The sequence below is a fragment of the Chaetodon trifascialis genome, chromosome 3 (genome assembly GCF_039877785.1).
Source record: "Chaetodon trifascialis isolate fChaTrf1 chromosome 3, fChaTrf1.hap1, whole genome shotgun sequence".
Classification (NCBI taxonomy): Eukaryota; Metazoa; Chordata; class Actinopteri; order Chaetodontiformes; family Chaetodontidae; genus Chaetodon; species Chaetodon trifascialis.
In genome coordinates, this window is record NC_092058.1 from 6565880 (window position 1) to 6587730 (window position 21851).

General features: G+C 45.2%; 1 protein-coding gene across 3 annotated transcripts in view; it reads right to left on the reverse strand.

The window, feature by feature from the left end:
- The window catches only part of ephb2b (eph receptor B2b), a 116873-nt gene that overhangs the window by 29932 nt on the left and 65090 nt on the right, over positions 1–21851 (reverse strand). For all 3 annotated transcript variants that reach the window (XM_070958253.1, XM_070958254.1, XM_070958252.1), the window contains exons 4-5: positions 4322–4477; positions 1025–1360 (exon numbers count right to left, since the gene is read on the reverse strand). In XM_070958253.1, coding sequence (XP_070814354.1) covers positions 1025–1360; positions 4322–4477 — 492 coding nt within the window. The remainder of the gene's footprint in view (positions 1–1024; positions 1361–4321; positions 4478–21851) is intronic.

Here is a 21851-nt window from a genome sequence, read left to right on the forward strand (position 1 = left end):
TTAAACAAAACCCAATATGTCCGCTGTAATAAAAGCACAGTAACACAGTGCTTTAGGTAGCTCAGTCATACAAGGCTGGCCTCAGTGCAGGCGGACGGATGATGAGAGATGACAGGCACTTACGTATGCTGCTAATGCGATGCAAAGCGAGCACAAAGATGCAGCGGGGGGATACGGGCCAGGCTATATCCCCCCGCTCATCAGCGCTTGGGGGAGAAAAGCTTGGCTCGCCAAATGATGCGTTTCATAAAGACAATTAAAGAGCAAATCAATGCTGCTGCTTCTGTGAAATAATTACAGATGCAGCCAACGTCGGCCGCAAACCACACAGTGGAAAGCATGCAAAGCTCCACGAGCTGCAGAGGAGAGATTGAAGGAGATTTTGAAGATTGTGCAGATTAAAAAGTTACCCCAGTCACCAACCTGTTTTTCATTAGGCCTCAGAACATGCTGGAATGTGTTCTAGTTTACAAGGTGGCTCATACATCGTGTGTATATACATGTACACTATGCTGAGCACATACCACACATATACTGCCTTTGTAAGGTTTTTTTTTTTAATGTAACACTACAATCAAGTGGATGGATGAAAATATAGCTGTAATCACTGAACAGTAGATGAAGTGGAGAGACAGCAGCTCGCCTGCTCTCAGCTCCACAGTCTGAAAAACATTATGATGAGGTCACAGCGTAAAGACCAGCGGGCCATCACATTCTGTCTGTCACATCACCAACAGCACTCTCCTCCCCATTTCAGACCTCTTAATCTGCATGCATCACCATACAGGAGAGGAAAGAAACTTACTTAGTGGAGGTCCATGCACTGTGCATTATGTGCTTGTAGAGGAGTGAGTGTGATGAAGAGGTACTGTACAGGGCACACGCAACAAAGGAGAAGCACTGATATAGACACGGAGAAGAGAAGAGAAGAGAAGAGAAGAGAAGAGAAGAGAAGAGAAGAGAAGAGAAGAGAAGAGCACATGGGGAATATAACGTGTATAAAAAGACAGATGGGCCCACTTACCAGCCTGGTTAGTGGTAATGTTGACTGAGGCGTACTGAGGGGAGTAGGGGCTCTGATCTGACACCCCGTTGACAGCCTGCACCTCAAACGTGTACTGCGTGTGGGCCAACAGGTCGCTAATGTAGACCCGGGATTCTGTCAGGCCCAGCTGACGGGGCAAAAACTGAACGTTGTCCCCGCAGCGGGTGCAGCCTCCCCGGCCTCCGCCGCAGCTCTTGCAGATGATGTTGAAGACCACGTCCTCGCGGCCCCCCGAATCCCGAGGGGGCATCCACTCCAGCATCACAGAGGTTTCATTCACGCTGGAGATGACATTCTGTGGGGCTGACGGGACGGCTGCAAAAGACGAGAGAGATCCTGCGGTTAGCACTTGAGTGATTAAACCGACGCTAATGGTATTTTGAGCTGTTTGATCACACTGTCGTGTTAATTGCTCTAAATTATGGATGCGTTCTTCAGTATGCAAAGGCGCTGTGATGAAAAAAAGTAGAACTAAACTGAATAAAGAGGAAAAGTTGTGACAGCAGCATTAAAAAAAAAAAAAACTCTCAAAGAAGAGTTTCTGTGAAAAAGGGCGTGGCCTCGCTTCCAAACATACACTGTATAATAAACAGCGGACAGAGCCACCATTACATCACCCTTTGGTATGTGGACTGCTGTTTTGGTTTTGGTTTGGCATCATGGCCGTTGTCTTTTTTTTTTGGATCCAGAAGTGACCATATTTGGACAAGATGGTGAAGCTGGGAACAAAAGGCACTGCTGCAAGTCTGTCCTGATTGGCTCTGACTGAGAGCCCACGCCATAGATGGCCACGCCCTGAGGCATAAGCTGCTTTATCGTCTGCTTTACTAAGAAATTTACAAAAGGAAAGTCAAGCTGTCTTGAAGAAGACTTTAAACTAGTGATTGAGACCATAAACTCATTACAAAACTGTCTACCGAGGTAATAAATCCAGTGAGAAGTAGGTTCATTTTCTCATAAGCCTTCATACAATCTGACTTTGCCTCCTGCTGGCCATGAGAAAATGTAGGATACCATATATACGGCACATCCTGCAGATACACAGCAACATCAATCTAATATTCACTCTCTTTTTAGCTCTGTTTTTGGTCTCCACTGACTCCTGGAGAAATAAAAGCACTTCTATTAGGTGTTAAATGCTCCACTGTGTTCATCAGTTAGCTGCCAACTGTGTCCGTGAGCCTGTCGGTGCTGGGCAGGTACTGTACGGTGGGCTTATCACAGCTCTTTCACTGAAAACAGCTGCCTGCTGCTGGAAATGAGAGCAGTGAGAGCGAATCAACACAGCTAAGTTGCGGCCCATAAAACCAAAACAGAGAGACGCTAAAACGCTCAGAAGAGACCAGGGGAATGGCACAGTTTGGGGATAATTGTGGGTTTGTCGCTACACGCAACCCTATTGACACAATCAGAGCCATGTGATCCACTGCTGGTATAAACTTCTGGATTATATCTGCTTTAAAACATCCTGTTAAATGGATATAAGTACAGAGGACAGTGTTAATAATTAATGTACCGATGGGCTGAAAACTGGGTTATGTAGATTTCATTTGCACACATTGCACACAGTGCGGGAAAGAGATGTGATGAAGTACCATCACGTCATCACTCCTGTGAGCCACGACTTCAAGGACGCTGCACTTTTGCATCAAGTGTATTCAACGACATTGTTCTAATTTTATGATGGAAGCTATGTTGTGTACTTGATGGCATGGAGGACATAATTACCGCCTCCACACTTAAATAACCCCTACGCAGAAGACGAGAAAATCCACAAACTCTCTTAGATACTATAGGCTCTTTGAGGTCTGAGTCTGAGTCTGAGCTGGCAGTGTCTCTTCCCTCGATACGCCCATTTACAATCTCTCATTTTCCACGCTGGTGTCCACTTTGTCAAGTGTTTTCTTAACATCTATTCTTGACAGTTTTCTCATGGGGCATCGTATAGAGTTACTGCAGTGGAGAGAAACCTACTGTTTCTCCTGTTGAGACATTCTTAGCAGCTACGCATTACGGGGTGGAAACTTTCCACATGGTGCTACATGTTGAGTGACAGGCCAAACAAACAAACACTGAGCAGTGTTTATCTTTTACAGCCATGTGCACCTAATTATGGAAGACGTGCCCTCCAGGACTAATGAGATAAACAATTCCACTCCGCCCACAACATCCTAAATCTGAATCGATCACTTCTTATTTAACCTCCTTTTAATTGGCAGCAATTAACAGATCTCTGGCTCTGGAAGGAAGCCCATTGGAGTGCCCTTCTCGGTGTCTCTCATACATGGAAACATAACTCCTCCTTGGCATCTCCTTCCTGGGGAGGAGGACTAATATCCCCCCCATTAGCTGGCGGACCTCTCTGATGGGCCCATTCCCTTGCTTTAATCAGGCCGGGCCCTGCTGCGCTTAATACGGGTGACGTGACGCTGCTGCTTTCTCATTCACAACAGCTGCTCGACTCCCAGAGCCAGGCTTATGCAAATCTCCTTTGTTGGAGACCATCAAATCTTTTCCCTCCTCTCTCCCTTTCAACAGGCAGAGAGCGAGAGTGAGGAAAAAACACTACCAAAACGCTGAAAGGGGCTTTTTTTTTTCCTCCCTCAGCCTCGTTTTGTTTTAGTTAGACCACACTCTATGCACCGATTCTCTGCCTTTCTCACATGCACACAACCGCTCTCCGTCTCTCAGACTCCCTCTCCTTCTTCATTCCTTTCTGCGAGGCTTTCCCCTCACGCTTCACCCCTCCCTCGCTCGCTTTTTGCTTTAGTCTATCCTTCCGTCTCTCTCCCTCTCTCTCTCGCTGAACCTCGGTGTCAGCCTCAAATTCACATTCAAATTCAAACAGCTTCATTGGCATGACAAGAGAGAGTCTCGCCTGGCCTCATTCTCCGTGCCTGCCCCCTTCACAAAGCTACGCGCCCCGGCCCAGTAACCTCTGGTCTGGCTTGGAGTACGGGCTGTGTGATGTTGAGGAGGGGCAGCCGAGCCTTGTGTGTTGGGTCAGATCTGTGGACAGCCACACTATGGGCATGTCAGCGTCGTGTTCGTGTGAGGGACAGCTCTGACAGGGTTTCTCTGTTTGGAGTTACACAGACTACCACTGTCCTTTGATCCCAGGGCTCTTCTGCTTGCGGGTGTGAAATGCACATGTGCCAGAAAGTTCATATTTGAAATCAAAGGCTTTGTGGGTAGGTAGTCATGCGTGTGCGTACTGTGTGTCTGCGTGGAGTGCGAGTTGAAGTTCACATATAACAACCTCAGTGCCATACGTACTTGTGCAGGGCATCTGGAGAGGATCTGAGTCGGTGCGGTAGTATCCATTGCGGCAAACGCAGTTAATGGCGCCTTCGCTGGTGGTTCGGCTGTTGATGGGACACTGCATGCAGGGCTCATCTCCTTGAGTCGGCTTGAAAAAGCCCGACGGACAGGCTGAAAGACATACGAGGGTCCATATGAGAACACAGAATAATAAATTACACACGATTTTTTTTATTTTTCAAAAAGCACGCTTCATATAAATTCATTGCTTTGCATCAAAAACTTCCACAGAATGACGGGACAAGCGAGCCTGAAAGACAATGTAAAGGCAGAAGGGCCTCGACTATCATTTTTGATTAATCGCTTCATTATTTGGTCCATGAAAATGTCTGAAAAGAGAGGAAAAATGTCACACTGTCAGAGCCCAGGGTGACATCTCTAAATTGCTTCAATACAACACTCAGACACTGCATTTATAAGAAAAATTAAATAGAAAAATTTTCTATTTAACTTTGACTGATAAATGATGAATTTATTTCTAATCCTCTCTGCACTTTCAGTCTGTACACCACACGTGGGTCAGCAGGTTAGATGTGGCGGTCTGTATGACTTCACAAAGAAAACTTTGTGCTTCTTCATTAGTTTAAAGTGCTTTACTCACTGGTTACATCCACACAGACGCCATCATGTCCAACATGCATCGGACATATAAGTACACACCAGTGAAGCCTTGCATGTGAGGCAACTCTCTGCAGACATGACAACATGGCAACATGTTGTAAGTTTGCTTTGAATAATTCACCATGCTCTAGTTGCCTGAGAAATCTCTGAAGTGCCCTGCTTTCTGTTAAGAGCCCTTTTAAGGGCCTCTTTGTGGAAACCTGGGAGGAAGGTTGCATTCGGGATAGCCATGAAGACGAGCTCACACACCGCAGCTGCCATTAAATTCTGTATTTGTGTATCTGCCTGCGTGCGGGTGAATCACGGCTGCATGTGGGGTAAATCTGTTTGTACGTTGCCATAAGCATCCGTCACTGCAGTGATAAACAAACTAACTTAGCTGTGTGTGAAATCCCCTTATCCTCTCCTGAGTCACATTCTGCCTAAACCTTCACAGCTAAAAAATAACATTTCTTCCAGTTTTTGCACCTGCACCCTGTCGAGAGCTTTTTTTATATCTCGGGCCAAACCGGCTACGGTTTTGCTTCAGGTAATCCAGCTCCCACCTGCCCAACCGATAAAGGAGGAAATGCAGGAGTGTTGAGACAGGGGTGTTGGAAGTACAGTAACATGAAAAATTCACACACGGGACGTGCTGCATATCTGAAGTTAAAAGCCCGCAGGTCTGTCAGCGCTGTTGTTTTTCTTTAGTATCAGTATAAAAAGCACAGTAATTTATTCAGTCTGATGAAAGTAAACAAAATAAAGCAGCTTTTCCATCAATTTAAGGTTATTTTCCAAATAAATTTCTATGACTTTTCCGTTAAACGTGAGAATATTTTTTATAAATCCGCCTTCAAAGCGGATTTGGACACATGCGCTTATTTCTTGTTCTGGAAATATTTAAAACAATTTGTCTCACTCATTACAGGAACAATTTTCCCCCCATTTTCTATATGTTTCTAAAAACTTCCTATAGTATGACTGCAGCTCTAGATTGTAAAGTAATAAAAATATAGCCCCTATTTCATTCGGAGGCTGTACTGGCAATTACAGCTCAACTGTAGCATCTGGAATATGGAAACATCTGCAGCTGCAACTTCCATTTAAAGGAGTTCAAATCACAAGGCAGAATTAGTCCGGATCCAATCCCAATGTTTATATTAGACGGACACATCACTGTGCTCACAGACCCTATAGGCCAGGGATGAAGGCTTTTTTTCCTCCTTGTAACTCAAAGCACATTACTCAGCGCCATCACCCTCTAAATCTGACCATTATTGTGCTTCAAACCTTGCGACAGATGGAGGCTTTTTATAAAACAGAGGGCGATGGACATGTGTTTAAGAGGTGCTGTGATGATACTGTAAAATGTGCTCTGCTACAACTGTGGAAAGGGGTGTATGTAAGGAGGCATTTTTTGTTGATTTCACTGAAACTCCGCAGTTTTGTGGCTGTATGGACTCTTCAAGGCCAGAGCGGAAAAAAGCTTCACTATTCCAGTTTGTTTAAAGGAGAAGCTGTTTTCATTAAACGCACATTATGTCAAGTTCATTTGGCTTCATTCATCTTTGTTACATTATCACAAACGTCAGTGGCAGAAAGAAATAAAGCTCAAGTAATCTTAAGGATCTCCTAAGTATTAGCTTTGACATGTTTTTCTTCCTCCATGATTGATGGGGGAAAAGGTTTCGGGTACAGGGCGAAACATGAGGCCTGGACATTCACACTGCCAGTCAACGGGGTCCGTGAATGAGACCCAGGCAACAGCTACGCGGGGAATTGGGATCGAACCTCGGCAGCGCAGCGACCGTCTATGGGAGCGCGGTGCTCAGAAGAGCAACACCAAAGGGAGCAGCATAAAGAGGTAGCGAAGGGGGGAAGGAGAGAGGAGAAGTGCAAAGATGAGAACAAAGAGAGGAGAGGGGAGAGGTGGGGAAAGGCTGTGTTTGAGTTTTTCAGCTGAGGAATTCAGAGCGTTACTGTGCCCACACTCAATGTATGTGCTGCAACAGTATGCAGACTGCACAACAATGACTTCCAAATGTGCACCAGGAGGAAAATGAAAGAACACAATTGATTAGCACTAATAAAGCCCCATGATGCTTTGCCACCACCGCGGTTGTTATGCAGATATTCCACGGTAGTTGTTGGATGGCAGATGAATAAATGATGCACATTTTTTCTCAATAAACATTGTCGAATGTAAGTGGATGTGATTTATGTTTGGAACTGTTAATGCCATAACTTGCCAAATTTTACTTTATTTATACCTTGTGGAAAATTCCCATTTAGGTTTATACATGCTTAAAAATTCCTTTAATTGTATGAATGTTCAAAAAAATCACACCAATATCTTTCCAGTGTTAAATTATTACATTTAGTTTATCTGCTGTTATTCAAGACTTTTGTTGTTTCTTTGTCAATTTTTTGTCTTTCTCTCTTTGCTTCGAACTTTCACTTCACATCTACATAAAGTCTGAAAAAGCAAAGCAAAAAAAAAAAATGTGTGTAACAACAAACAGAAGAAGATGTTAAATTTCAAGTTTAACCAAAACTGACATGCATTAAACTTTGCTAAAAGATCCAGCTCGGTGGTTTGTTTTGTCTGACATGTACCACACAAGTCGGGCTGACGGTATCATCATGACTCCGACAGCGCCGGGCAAACTCGCTGCAGCAAAGAAAACGGCATTGGCAGTAAATTTGTGGCATTATCCTCTGCAACAAAGCGTCTCATCTGGTACCTCAGAAAGCTAAAACAATCCATGAAAAACATTAAAACCATCCAGTTCAAGAGGACACGGTGTTATATGTCTTGGCATGCCTCTGTGCCCTGCCATGGTCATTATTTTGGGGAATTATTTGGGGAATTTCCACTTTATGCCCGGTTGACAGGTTTTAAGAGTTGCAAAGTTGTCTGGTGTCAGATGTAGAGAAGCAGAGACGTGGAGAGCAGTGATTAAAAAACAGATCAGAGCTTTAATTCCCTACCTCCCCGCCTGCCCAGATTGCTGCCGTTGAGCTGTTTGATCACCACCCTGGCAGTCTTGCTCAACATAGGAGAGCTAAAGGCTGTTTTTTTGGACGTTTTCTCTAACTTCAGATATCCTTCTGGCAAGATGAGTTAATTACTGCGAGAATATTCATTGACAACAGCTCCTCTGTTGTTCCTGCTTCCTATACTTAAAAAAACACACACACACACACACACACACACACACACACACCGCTATTAATACCATTAATATCATCAAGCGAATGTGCTGCGGTTTGCTATCAGATCTCTGGGGACTGTGAACCTGGATTCTGGAAGTGGGACAAACAATGAAATGTGGCAACAAGTCAAAAACAAAGGCCACACGGAGAATTTATAAACACTTCAGACTCAATTCAGTGGTAGCCATGTCAAAAGGTCCAGATCACCGCAAATGGGTTCCAGAGACACTGCAGGCATAAAACTTTAATCTCATATTTGAAAAACAAATGAAAACGTCTGCCAAATGGGTGACATAGTTTTGTTTCCAGTGTTATTTGATCACTTAAAAATCATGTATTACCTTACTTTAATCTAACACAAGTCTTAAAACTCAGTCTGAATAATACCTCCCCCACACACATTCCAACCCCCAGCTGCTTGTGTCTGTCTATGTTTATGACTTTTAATAACATATAGTGACATAAAGGCTTTAATTAGGGGTTTTCACTGAATAAAAATAGTACTGCACGAGCTGTGAGAGGTACGTCGTTGCGCCAGGGTGCTAGTCGCTTTTTACAGCAGGTAATTTGCTGGTTGTTTCAAAGGTTTCCTGAATATTACAGCCGGCGAGATTTATAGCACACTGAAGACGAGACCTGCAGCTAAAACCATCTGAATCCAACAAAGTATGTGCGTCTGTGTGCCGCTATTTATGTGTGCGAGAGAGACAAAGAACGGGAAGACAGACACAAGCAGACAGAAGGAAAAAGGCAGGGAGTGCTGCTCTCAGCGGCAATGTCGACATGAGCGGCTTCGCTGGAAACACACCCTGCGATTCTGACTTCTCTGACCAGACCAGCGCACACACACACACACGCACATAGAGAGAGGTCAAACAAAGACTGGGCATTTGACATTTCCATCATGGCAGCCTGGGCAGTGCTCTACGCTGTGTGATCACAGCCAGACAATCAGCTGGCTGATACCAGGTAATCCAGCCTGAGGCCACACCTATTGAGGAAGAGAGAAAAAAATACACCCATCCAGTCTTTTTCACCCACCACCTCTCATCTGCACCACCCGACAGAGAGACCCTTTGTCCGGCAGTATGGGGCATCACAGCAACAACAGCACACCCCTCTGGCCCCCTCTTCCCTGCTACCCCCGTACCCCCTTTTCAGGACCGAATCGGCCCTCCCCCCCAAAACTGCTTTATTTAATGAACACACCATTAAAGAAGAGACAAGAGAGACAAAGACAGGCAAGGTGTGTGTGTGTGTGCGTGGATGTGTGCACGTGTGTGGTGTGCTGGGTGTGAAAGAGAAAAGGCTGGAGGGGTTAAAAAAAATCAGAGGTGCTAGGTTTTGTGAGCACAGCAGGAAAAAGTGCTGAAAGCGGTGAAAATGGCTAGCGTCAGAGGGATTGTGTGTGTGTGTGTGTGTGTGTGTGTGTGTGTGTGTGTGTGTGTGTGTGTGTGTGTGCGTGTGTGTGTGTGTGCGGATGCCGGGTATTTCCCTGTATTCCATTGTGACCAAAGGGGCCGCTACAGTGAGCAACGCACAACTTTGGGCCTCTATTTGCTTTGGTGCTGCCTGTAAAAACTATTTATGTGACTCGCTGCAGGGACAGATCAGCGGCTATCATAAAGAGACGTGTCCCTTTCACAAGACGGACCGCTGCTCCTCAGAGGAGAAAATTACATTAAGGCAACCTGTTACTTTCTGCAGTGGCTTTCTCATTACCTCCTACATCCTGCGACCGCAGCTACAGACCATCGGGCTTTGAACTGCTCACATCTAAGCAGAGCGTAACCTTGTGAAACGACAGTCATGGCCGCAGATTAACCAGAGGAGAGCAGCCACGAGTTGTGTGTCTGTTCCTGGAGTGTGGACAAGGCAGCCTGTCCCCCCTCTGCCGCAGCACTTCCACGGGGAACACTAGCTAGCACTGTTTGCAACACAGGGTCCCCGCAATTCAATTAGGAACGCAGTCCTCCTTGCCGTCTAATTCAATCAGGCTTGTGTGAAAGCTATTAGACAACTGGCATTCGCTTCACCCCACACACACTGGCACACAAATGAGATATTCATTTCTCCCTCTAGGTTTCCATGTCTGGTGCAATTAACAGGTCTGGGACTCTGCGTGGCTCCTCACACTGTAAGCCGGGCCAGTGCGAGCGAGCAAGGGTGACCACTGATGACCTACAAGGTGTAAATCAGGCTACTCTCAAACTCAAGGAGAGCACAGGGTCGTTTAAATGGGTTATTTTCTGAGAAACTCCTGTCTGACGTTCTGCATTTATAGCTAGGACACGTTCAACTTTGAGCAAGCGGGGCAGCAACCCCGCATTACCAAATCACTAAAAATAACTGGAAATAAAAGGACACAGGCACTTTCATGGGCTTATCCAAAGAAATAAAAAGCATTACAACCAGCTATTTTAATGACCAGGGGCCACTTTTAACTCTATTAACTTAAGTAGTAAATCCCACCCTTCAAGCTTTGGAAACATGCCTCAATCAAGTTTGAGCATCGCAGAGCCTCAGGCAGGAGTCAGCTTTTTCACATCCAACATTTCAAACACATGTTTATCCAGACATCCTCTACACAAGCACTCATGCAAACTCGTGTTTCATTGTGTGAACGTGGGCTCGTGCACAGCGAGGGGCTGGGTGTCATGACGTCTGGGAGGACAGGGTAATGATTGGGAGGTGACTTTTCCCTCTGCGCCCCTCAGCATTTTGCTCTAAGCTGCATCTCCTCTGCAGTTGTCACAGAGCTCACATCCCCAATCCCCCCCACACACACACCCAGCAGGCCCCTCTGAGGCAGATTAGGAGCCAAAGTGAGCAGGAGATTAGCTGGAAATGTGGGGCACCTGGGAAATGAGCTCTGAGGGCGCAGGCTCCTCGGGAGGGCTCAGGCTCGACATACAAACAAGTCATGTACTGCGCACACTCCCAGGAAACTTAAAAACACACAGGACACTGCACCACACGTCACACACACACACACACACACACACACACACACACACACACACACACACACACACACACACACACACACACACACACCCAGAGCCCATTTAATTCCATCATCTTATGATACACATACATCAACACATAAATAAGCAGCGACCATAAAGAAGAAAGCTGCTAATAAACCCCATCTGGCCACTGCCCAGAGGACAATTTCAGCCGGGGCTTAACCTCATATATGTGGCACATATACAAGGCTCACCATCACAAGGCTTGGTATTTACAAGGACAAAAAGAAGTGTGGAGCACTGTTCAGAATGTCAGTGGCAGCTAAAAATACCCCGTAAGGGAAATATTAGTCATGTAACAACTGGTGTAAATTAATTTCCCACTAACTGACCTTATTTCTCATTATCTCTTTAAGTTTGCCCATAAATAACAGCAGTGAGCAACGTGGCTAAGACATACTGTCAAATCTCTGCATGATTTGTCAATCATAAAAACATAAAACTCACAATTAATTGTGTAGCTTTAAATAGAAACACGCTAAAGGAAGAACTGTAGCTCATTTTTGCTCAATATTGCACATACATACACATACATTGTTATTTTTGAGAAATCTAATAATGTTTAGTCTATAAAGAGAATAGAGGAAAAAGTGGTGCTTTTGTTCGTCCAACAGTCCAAAACTCAAATATATTCAATTTAGAATCATTTAAATCAGAGAAAAGCAGCAGATCCTCACATTTGAGAAGCTGGAAGAGTTGAACATTGGGCTTTTTTGAATGACAAATGCCTAAAACGATCAATTTGACGGTTAACGTACTGGCGATCAACTAATCAGCGAAACACTTCAGTCACATATCAGCACTCCGGTGTGTTACAGTACATAGAAGCTGCACCACTTCCCGAATACTCGGGCTGTCTGGAGATGGTGCGTCATTCCCATGTGGCAAACGTTAGTTTCTTTATTCAAACAACGCTGGCAGAGTGGCCCTCCGTTCAAGACCACAGCGCTCTCATGATGATCATCAGGTCATAAATACCAAAGGAAAAAAAAATCAGTGAAAACTATCTTAACCACAGTATTTCCATACTGTCTGATAACTACCATCTGTCAATAGAGGAGGAAACAGAGATGAAAGAGGAGTATCACTGGAGCCATGCATGCAGCACAGTAATAACGTCTGGAATTTTCACTGCGCTCCCTTTTTTCCTTCCTTTCAGCACAGGGGGAAAAAAAAGAGGCACAAATGTGGAATGGTGAAATTACAGGCATCTGAGCCAACACATATACTCACAGGGCAGAAATATGAACAAGGCTGGAGGGTGGGCGGTTGTGGGGAATAAAGCGGAAAGGGTCATTTCATGCACGCAGATCACTTGACAGCTTGCTCTCAAGAGGATGTAAAGGTCCAATCAGGTTGCTGGTGGACCCCTTCGGTACACTGGGCTGCAGATGGCTGGGGTGTGGCAGGAGGCAGGTCCCTTTGTCGGCATTAATCTCCATTTGAGATGGCCCGTCAACCTTCAGGATCCACATCACACTGGATCTAGCTTCACCGTATTCTATTATTTGTAATGACAGATCATTACCAGAGCTGCGAAAATGTCACTTAATGCAGATAATGGTATATGATATGGAATTATGACATGGCCCTCTGTGAATTGGCCACCAAACGAGCCTCTGTGCTCAGAAGGGGTAATTAATTCAGTCAAATTCTGTGGCTGCTTGCATAAGGCTGGGCCTTAGCAGATGTATGCATGGTGCTCAGTGGTTACAAAATAGCCTAATTCAAATTAATTCAGCTCAATAATTTTGTACAATGATTGTGAATTAATTGCTTTGCGGCCCTAATTTAGGATGGCTTGGTTAAACCATATCACATTGGATGTTGTGTTTTAAAATTCTAATTGTGTTTACACAAAAACGGCGTCAGCTTCTGTTCACCCTCACACCACCCACCGCCAGCGATGTCCTCCATCTCTGTAGGATTTCATGCTGTTCCATAAAGTTCCTCTCCGCCAAACAGAGGCAGTCTGGCCTTACTTAACATCGCATGCAGGCTGAAACAAGAAACACTGAACTTTCACCGTCATGTGACACCGAGCGTCACTTACTGAGCTTGCAGGGCTACAGTGTTCCTCACAGTGGGGGGGGGTGGGGGGTACACCTGTCTTTTCATGCACAGCGGTGCCTGAAGGAGAGTACACCGTTTCGAATTTGAAACAGGTAGGAAATGAGGGAACTTAGGAGCGATCAGATGTCAAGAGTGTCAAGCTGTCATTGTTGAGGCAAACAAAAGCATGTGGGCCGCCTCCGCCCACCCACACCCTCATGGGAACAGATCACCTGCTGCACCGCAGGATGGACGGAATGGCACAGCATCCCTGAAAACACCCACCTATGTCAAGATTGTACAGTGTGTGCAGTAATGAGTTCTTCCCTGAAAAAACATTCTATTTGCCCCCTCCCCTGTAGATAGCCTCTCACATACATTGCACACCCCACATGCTCTCTAAGCCTAAGATTCATAAAGTTATTTTTAAGGTGTTTGCGCAGAGGACTGTGTTTCCAGTACACTCTCTTTCAGACACACAGATCAATGTGTCTGAACTCTTTGAGAGTTTTGACTGGGGCTGTCGGTGCCTCTGCCTCCCAAACCCCCAAATGCGCCCTTTTCTCAAGGACAGCTAGTTGCTAGGGCAACAGGAGCCATTGCCATGTAAGGCAGCTTCCCTGCTCCGTTCCGCAGGCTGCACCCGGACCTTACAGCCCTGATCACAGCCTCAGACTGCTGATGACAGTGGGACAGGGTGGAGGAAGCAGGGTGAGTGGAGGTGGAGGATAAGGAGTGTGAAAGGTAGAGGAAGGAGAGAAGCGGGACGAATGGGGGATAACTAACCTCGATGACCTGCTGAAGACACAGAGTAGATATGGCCCTAGAATTCACATAATTGTCTTGGGAGAGATAAGAAGCAATACAGGATGTATTACGCTGCCCACTCCGTGAAATAAACAACCTGATCAAGTTGCCTCAGTGTTTCGCAGCTTGCTGGAATTCATAAAATATCATCAGCTTCATGCTGATTTTAATCTTGCCTATCTGGTTCAACAGGCAGCATTTCTGCCCGATGCTACAGCCACAGTAGCTGGCATCCTGGCCACAGGTGAGAGGCAAGCGGGGAGAGGGGTGGTGGGGATGGTGGTATTAGTGGTGGTGGTGGTGGGGGGGGGGGGGGGGCCTTTGTGCCTAGAGGCAGATGTAGGAAATAGCTGACAGAGGCAATCACTTGTCTGTATGTGTGTGTCTCTCTGTGTGTCTGTGTTTGTAAAGGACAGCACAGGGAGCAAAAGAGAGCAAGATCAAGTGAGAGAGAAAGAGAGGAGAGACCGGGGAGGAGGGGGGACTTTACCAGCATCCAAACAAAGGCGGCAAGCGGCAGCTCCGAGCCTGATGACAGAGGCTCCCTAAGGTGCGGTCTAGCTGATGGACAGGTGGCATAAAGGGGCTGCGTGTTGTCCAGTCAGTGGGGACAAGGGGGGTGTCACAGGAAGGGGGGAGGAGGACGGAAGGGAGAGGGGGGGTGGCATTGCAAGGAGCAGCTGGTGCTGAATCCTGTCACTGTCCCTGTGTAACCCTCCGATGCACACATACAAACACACAGGGCACACATGTACCTCAAACAAAGCCCAAACGATAAACAGAGCCCGGAGATGGACTGCGAGTATCATGTTCATAGGCTGGATTTTACATCTCCTGCCATCTCTCCCCGGAGTGTATTTATTAAAGATTACATCAACTCTTCTGACCACAAGCATTTAATGAGGCAGCAGGGAGTCTGAGTGATTCCTATTATCCATCTGATCTACAGGACAAAAAACAACAGCTGTAATACGCCTATTCCGCACGCATGCATGCATCCAAGAAACACACACATGCTTGGAAGCAAACACACACACTTAAGAATCACATTACTTAAGTCTGAAACAAAGAGGGAACGTGTTTTTCAACAACTAATTTTATTCCACCATTTTCTCTCAACTGAAAAAATGAATTTTAACTAAAAAAAACAAAACACAGAAACAGCAATTTCATTAATTGTCCCACAACTTTTTTAAAGAACTTGCAAGGTGTTAAGAATAAAATGAGGTGAAAGCGTGCCACTCAGGCAGTGGTAATTCTCTGATCATGTAACCTAAATTAAGCTTGCTTGTTAAACAGATAATCAGCTCATGGCAAGCCACAGAAGATTTAACCCACCAAAACAGGATTTCACCTGATATCAGGACTCAGAGATGCAACCTGAAAGGTTTAAATCACACAGAAATGTGCACCCAAAACCTCCCCTGCACCATTACACCTGCGCCTGAAAAGGCTGGTATTGTTGGGAGGAGATTCATTTGAAGGCTTTTATGGCTGCTATTTAGAGGTGGAATACATTAAATAGCCCAATCATGACTACAGAGTGAGGTGGTGGCCTCGACAAATTTATACTGAGTGAATAGATCGACTAATTAGCCTTTAAATATGTCATTGATTCATCTTAAACAAGGGATTCCTGAGCTATTCATCTGCCTCCTCTGCATCTTCTCCTCCTCTATGACTACATCCTTAACCCTGATAAAGAAGGAGCTTGGCTGGCTGGTCTCCCTTCCATTTGTCCTAATCAATGGAGGCTGTTCAGTCCAGACCCAGGGGGTCAGTGAAATTAAGTACCCAGCTCACACAGAGAGGGGGATCGGGCCAATGCTGGGGCACAGGGGGAGATAGGCAAGCCCTCTGTTACCTTGGCAACTCTGCTGCTGCTGAGTTTTCCTCAATATATTCCTTCAGTCCAACTCTTCTCCTCTTGTTAGGATGGTTTGTGCCAAAATGGCTGCTCTCTAAGAATATTGCTTCGTGTGCAGTGCGGTCATTTCTCACCATGGAAACTCCTTGTAAACAAATTCCAAGTATTGATTCAGACATACGCAGCACTGGCATGTGTAATAAATTACTGGAGAGGCAGAGGGATGAGCAGTGTTATTAGTATGTCAGACCTGCCAACCTCAGACCTGCCAACTTGTACGCAGTTATCTAAATACGCTGGTACGACTCGCCCCTCTAAACTACGCAAAAAGCTGCAGACGTGAGTTCTGTGGCAAACGTGCACGTGCAGTACTCATGTCTGACAACACCAGTGTTGTGCCTTAACGCGTTCATTGAACGATAGTTCATGAACTCCTTCATATTTTGGGCGAACATGAACTGAACATACTGGGCAGGGAGGAGGGGGGCGGGGATGTTACGCTGTAGGTTCGGCAGGCTCGTTATTCTCCGCTTTTCTACAATGATTGGCTGAAACTGCTTCACCATGCTGCTGCATCGTGTTGTCAGACATGAGTACATTTGCCACAGAACTCACATGTCCGCAGCTTTTTGCGTAGTTCAGAGGGGCGAGTCGTACCAGCGTATTTAGATGTCAAACTGCGTACTTGCTACGCAAAATGCGTACAGGTTGGCAGGTCTGGTATGTGTGAAATAAGGTTAAGTGGAGAGGTGATTAAGAGCGGTGACTGGAGGGTAGCTAAAGATGTTTCCTCAGTCTCCCCACACAGGTGCTGTCCATGGCAAAAAGCGTGTGCAGGAGGTGAAAATCCACTGCAGTCATGATGTCCTTCACTTGTTATGAAACACACACTGATTAAAATTTGGATATGTTGGATCTTTATTTAGAATTGACTGAAGTATCTTCCTGGCTTCTTGTTTGCATTGGACTTCTTATGATCACTTTCTGAGGGTCACTTCCTGCTTGCGAACGGTCCCTCTTGCTCTGCCAGGTGTTTGCAATCTGGACCTCGACAACTGGGATTTGAGCGAGGGAGGAATGGCTTCTTTTTCTGTGTGTTTTGGATTTTCTTTTTCCTGCCAGGCCTACAAAAAGATTAACTTCAGCCTTAATGTGATGTTGTAAAGTTATTCCACCATTACAGCACTAAATGAATAACTTCATGAGTGAACTGACTTGACAGTTTTAATTGTTTGTTTTGTCACACCCCTGCTATTAGCTTAGTGGTTTTAACCACAGCAGATTTAACGCCGTTGTTTCATTCACAGGCTTGTTCGGAAACTGCTCTTTGTCTAAGCTGTTTGCTCACATCCTAATAGATAGGGTTTTAGATCCATACTTAATGCCTTATGGCGAGTCTCTGGTGAGGTCTACGTGTCAATCATTCTCAGTTAGACAAGTCATACATGTCACACACGTACACATATAACCTCAATGCAACCCACCTTGCTTGCAGGCATACCTTTCCCCTTGGCACGGCTTGGCACATTCCAGTTCTGCATAACTGACATATTCCTGCACATGCACATATCATCTTTGACTTTAATGCTGAGGCGCTGAAAAGGTCATTGTAAAAATATAATAGTTGAGTAGATGCCTCTAGCTTCTGGGGATAGCTACCGAATTTACTCAAAAGCTGACGGTCACGTGAGTCATGAAAACTTCATCTGTTTGTGCCTCTGTAGACCAGTAATTTACAGAGAAGGAGGGCAGAGAGGAACTATTCAACGCACATGTACATTCACCCATCCTGTAAACAGACGCAGATCAGCGTCAAAATCCAGCTTTGTGACCACGACGGTTGCCAAATGAAACTGAAGGTATTACAGAAGTCGAGGCAGCTTGGAATGAGTGAAGGTCTGCAAAAGGGAGACTGGCAGATTAGTCTTGGGTTCCTGGAGGCAGTAGGATTATCCCAGGGAAGCTAGTGGGGGTCATGTCAGTTGCACTCAGACTAAAATCCCCATCCGTAGCAGACCTGGATGGAATGCCATGTGCAAAAAATCCTCACACGTGTTTAGACCTGACTGTAAAAACAGATAGGTGTGCTGTTCAAGAACTAAAGTACATGTGTGTTACACGTGTGTCTTCATGGTTCGGGTTTCCCGAGCCCTGATCATCTCCTGCTCCAAACAAATGGTGTAAAATCATGTGCAAAAACTATTCCAGCAAGTCTGGCACAGACAATGAGAAAAGAGGAGGGGCACGGCCACAGTTAGTCTTGCTTCGCCGCATTGAAGTTTGATGAGGAAATGGGAAGGGCATCCATCCAACACCTTCGATTTGTGGAACTCTGCCAACTCCCTTAACCAGAGACAAAAGCAATTGACTAAAGAAGAAAGAAAGTCCTACTTGCAGTCCTGCACAGTAATGTTTATGGGCTTTTTTCCCTTAGACTGCATCAAGAGCCTTTGATAAGTGTCTCAGACTTTACATGTCCCATCGAACCTGCATGATAAGAATCTGCCCACCTCTCCTTCAAATTTACTGTCAATGCGGTGTCTGTATGCTGGATCAACATGTACACTTCTCTGTTCCAAGGTCAACAGACCAAGTATTTAATTAGAGGCAATACAAATCAAGTATAGACAGAGATGTTTTTCAAGAGCTACCTTTTGGCTGCTGGGCTTTTCTGGATAGAAGACCTATCAAGACTTCTGCAGGGCACCACCAGGGCCCTCTTAAGAGGTCAAATACCTTCTTATCAGCACACTGACAGGTTCTGGCTTGACAAGCTCAATTAGCCAGCGCTTAGTGCAGTGTACGAGGAGACCACGCTCTCAGCACGAGGCCCATATCAACAGAACCAGGGAGATGACAGACAAGCCGAGCCCACAAAGGCCTGATTGTGGCGGTGCCTGGAAGGTTGGTGAATGGCTAAAGAGGGAGGAAGGACTTATGTTCTCAGGGGTTTTGTGATGTGGCTGATAAGAATCTCCCAGCTGAATGACAATGCCACAGTAGAAAGTCTTTTGGATAAATTACCTCCATTGAGGTCAAAATCCTTAAATGAGCATAATAGGAGAGAGTGGGGATAAATTAGTTTTAAATGAAAGATTGTTCTAATGAAATTGAGGATACACTGTATCTAATACATTGTTTCCTTTTGCATACTGTGGGATTAACTGACAAGGCCAGACAGCTTGCAGCATGCCTTTGACGTGGCAGCTGTATTTTTTGGAAGGGCAAAAAGATAAATAGTGAGGTGTTTAGGCATGTCACCCGACTGTTTTGATAAAACAGTGACAGTATTTCTGGATCTCAGCTCCCTTGAATAGCAAAACAGTCATCCTATTGATGCCCATCCCTCTTGCAACACTATACTGACAGATAACGAAACACGTTAGAGCCATGATTTCAATCATCGCCAGGCACCCCGTAATGGGAAGCCTGCCTGCTGGCATAGTGCAGACACAGATGGAATTTAAGCCATCTTTTGCCAAGCTTTCATTGGCCCTTTTCCCCATTGCCACACTTTAATAGCAGTGAGGTACAACACTGTGAATGATCCGAACTTAATCATGCTGCTTGCAGGCCCAGTTAATTCTTGTAATCTCAGAACTTTGCACCGTGTTGAGATAAAACGTCCCCTGACGGCATTGGAAACATACATAAACATTTAATGCTTTAATATGCACTTGTGCAGGGTTAGGAGATACGTGCACACTCGTGTTGCCAAGAGGCCATCATGGCTGCAGGATGGTTTCTTGGGCTATATAATAGACCCAAGTTCTGTTGTGACTTCCTCCGCTCAGAACATGTGGCTGTGCCTTCTTCCTCCTGCAGCCTCGAGACAAAGAGTGCACAAAAAAAGAATACTTAACTACAAGCAATCTGTTGAAATAGGTCATTATGGTGGAGGCATGCTGTGAATGCGCCGCGTCCCCAAATCAATACGTGAATTGCTATATTTAGTAAGAAGGTCGCAAGGAGGAGTTATCAAGGCTGTACAAGGAATGAGAGGCATCAACGAATCAGCTCTGTGCTTGACTGGGGCCTGCTTATTTTAGATGCAGATGGCTCTAAAATGTCTTTTCTGTGGAGAGTTGAGATATCCCTCATGGTGACTGAAAATGTCACATTCTGTTCAGTGTCAATGTCACAACATTACCCTTCAAGGCGGTACATTGAGACAATGGAATCTGAAATATCGGTTGTGGGAGGCATTGTTGCTCTAATTTATGCAATGGTACACTGACAAGGGTTGACTCAGTAGGGAATATGTTTATGCGTCTCATCTTATAAACAGTCACTAGACCACTCATCACTTTAAATATTGTAGTTTTTTTTTTGCCTAAATTCTCAGATATATCGATTTCAAGTCATATCCTGCCACTGTTATCAAAAATCAATTAAAACACCTCTCAGAGACATTCTCTACTTCTGCACTGACAAACAAAATCCATAATCTTAAGTGACACACGCCACTGACAGGCCTGAACTGAGCCAATTCATACCATAGTGTAAGGGGAGAGGAACCTACTCCTCTGCCAAGTGCATAACATCACGTAGTGTGGTTAAGAGAGATACGGTATAGATCCACGCTGTATCTTTCTGTCTCGCCAGTTTTCCGTCTCATTTTAACTGTTTCTGTGTCCCCGTGAGCTGACAAGGTCTGTCTTTTTGTTTCAGCCAAAATCCTCAGCATCATGACTTTGCACGGTAGAAAAAAAGCTAAGACAAGGGGAGAGCAGAATCAAAACAGCCTCATTAATGACTGTGACTAATGTATTCCAGGCAGTTCTTTAAGCCTGTTACTTCACAGAGAGGAGATGCCCGTGCTGGGAGGGGAGGCAGCGGTGGCCCTGGTGTTTGTCGAGACGGTGCCATACTGAGTCGGATGGTGGGGTGTAATGAAAACAGCCCTCACATGAAAATGCGCTGATCTCTCCCCCACCTCAACCGCCAAAATAACTCTGCAGAGACCACACAGCCTTGAGATGACCACAATAAACCAGAACACTGGTCCCAGCACGAAGTGAGCATTTCCCAGGCATCAATATGCTGCAAGGCCAATCCAGGCTTTGTAGGAAACACTGGCGGGTGGTTAATGGCCGGCGCGGAGGAGTTTTGTACGTGATTTTTCTGTTTAGCCTGTTGACTGTGTCGCACTGTTTCACTTCCTGTCTTTCTTAACTCAGCCTCTCTTCGAGTCGTACAGCTGTATGTACACGTCACCTGCAGCGTTTTGCTGTGTTTTCAGTGAATAGGAAATCAAATCCTGACTTAAAATACCTCATATTTCTTTCTTTTTCACATCAATACGTAAAACCCATTACGCAGACGTGATATATTATGGGTTCAGCTCTGCAGGAACTGTAGCTTTATACTGGACTTGAACATACAACCATGAACAGTTCTGGGTTCAGCTGTTTACTGTTTACAGCTGTATACTGACATATTCTTTAGATAGCATATTAGTCTTCTCCTGGAAATAATCCTGTTTTTGCTATTGACCATTCTAAACGCACAGAAACAGCCGAGGAGTAAATTTTATGGTGTCTAGAATTACCCCAAACTTGTGGGGTCTCCAATTACACAGAATTGAAAGAATATACTTCAGCCTAATAAAATGAAATTACGCAGTAATTACTGTCTAATTTTCAAACATGATGGGGACATAAAAACATTATGATATCCCAGCACTGTACTGTAACTCATGCTGTGAGGTGCACAGGAAGCGACTGTTATTTTTCCACACAAGGCGAAACAGAGCAGCCTTCTCATTAGCTTGTTGTTTACAGTCTCACCTCCTCCTTCTCCATATAAATTCTGTATAAACAGAGAATCCCTAAAGGCTTTACAGTATAAACTGTGGGAAAATAGCACAAATCACAAGGCAAAGACCAAGAGGTGGGAGAAGAGTGGGAAC